At 67.9% G+C, this 739-nt stretch overlaps 1 protein-coding gene across 1 annotated transcript in view; it reads right to left on the bottom strand.

The window, feature by feature from the left end:
- Positions 1-178: 178 nt before the first annotated feature.
- The window catches only part of MNEG_4651 (alanyl-tRNA synthetase), a gene marked incomplete at both ends in the record, with an annotated part of 2,090 nt that continues 1,529 nt past the window's right edge, over positions 179-739 (bottom strand). The window contains 2 exons of the mRNA XM_014046879.1: positions 179-255; positions 461-644. Of these exons, the coding sequence (XP_013902333.1) occupies positions 179-255; positions 461-644 (261 nt within the window). The remainder of the gene's footprint in view (positions 256-460; positions 645-739) is intronic.

The raw sequence follows: 739 nt of genomic DNA, 5'->3' as shown, positions 1-739 counted from the left end.
TCATAATACAGCTCGCTGCAGGGGCCACAGGGGCCTGGGCGGGGGTTGCGCGTGTGTGATGCGCAGCGGTTGGCCTTTTTGGGAGGGAAACGCACGCACGTGTGTGTGTGTGCTTGTGTACGTGCGTGCATGGCTGACGCACGTGCGTGTGTGCAAGCGCCCGATTTGTGGGAAGGAACTATGCTGCCAGGGACATGGACGATGGCAGGGAGGCGTGCAGGGAGGGCTGCGCCGCAAGACAGGGGGACGACTGGCCTGCGCAGCATGCCAGGCCTGCAGGAAACACATGACAGGAACCCTCCGGCCCAGCCGCCTGCACTGCCCGGCAGAAACGCTTTCAAACAAACCCATTCGACCGCACACCAGAAACGCGACCGGGGCTCCGCATGCTGACACGCCCCAGCCCCCGCTCCCTCTTTCTCCGCGCCGACACGCGCCCCCTCCTTCCCTTGAACCCCACCTGTCGCGCCGCTGGCCCAGAAGTTGTCGGCCTCCCCCATGCGCTTGATGCGCTCCTCCGGCACGCCCACCACGTCCCGCCAGATCGCAAACGCCTCGTCGTCCTTCTCGTACACGCTGACCCACACGCGCTCAGGGGGCAGGCGGAAGACCCCAGTGGACAGCTCCCACGCCCACTGGATGGCCTGGGGGAGGTTTGGGGGCGGGACGGGGAGAGGCGCGGCAGGCGGGGTCGCGGGTGCGGCCGCGGGGAGGATCGAAGGGCAGCGGACGTGGGGCG

This window comes from Monoraphidium neglectum, assembly GCF_000611645.1.
Source record: "Monoraphidium neglectum strain SAG 48.87 unplaced genomic scaffold scaffold00656, whole genome shotgun sequence".
In the NCBI taxonomy this organism is placed as follows: Eukaryota; Viridiplantae; Chlorophyta; class Chlorophyceae; order Sphaeropleales; family Selenastraceae; genus Monoraphidium; species Monoraphidium neglectum.
The sequence above is the reverse complement of the archived record's forward strand: the minus strand, read 5'-3'. Positions and strand labels throughout refer to the sequence as shown.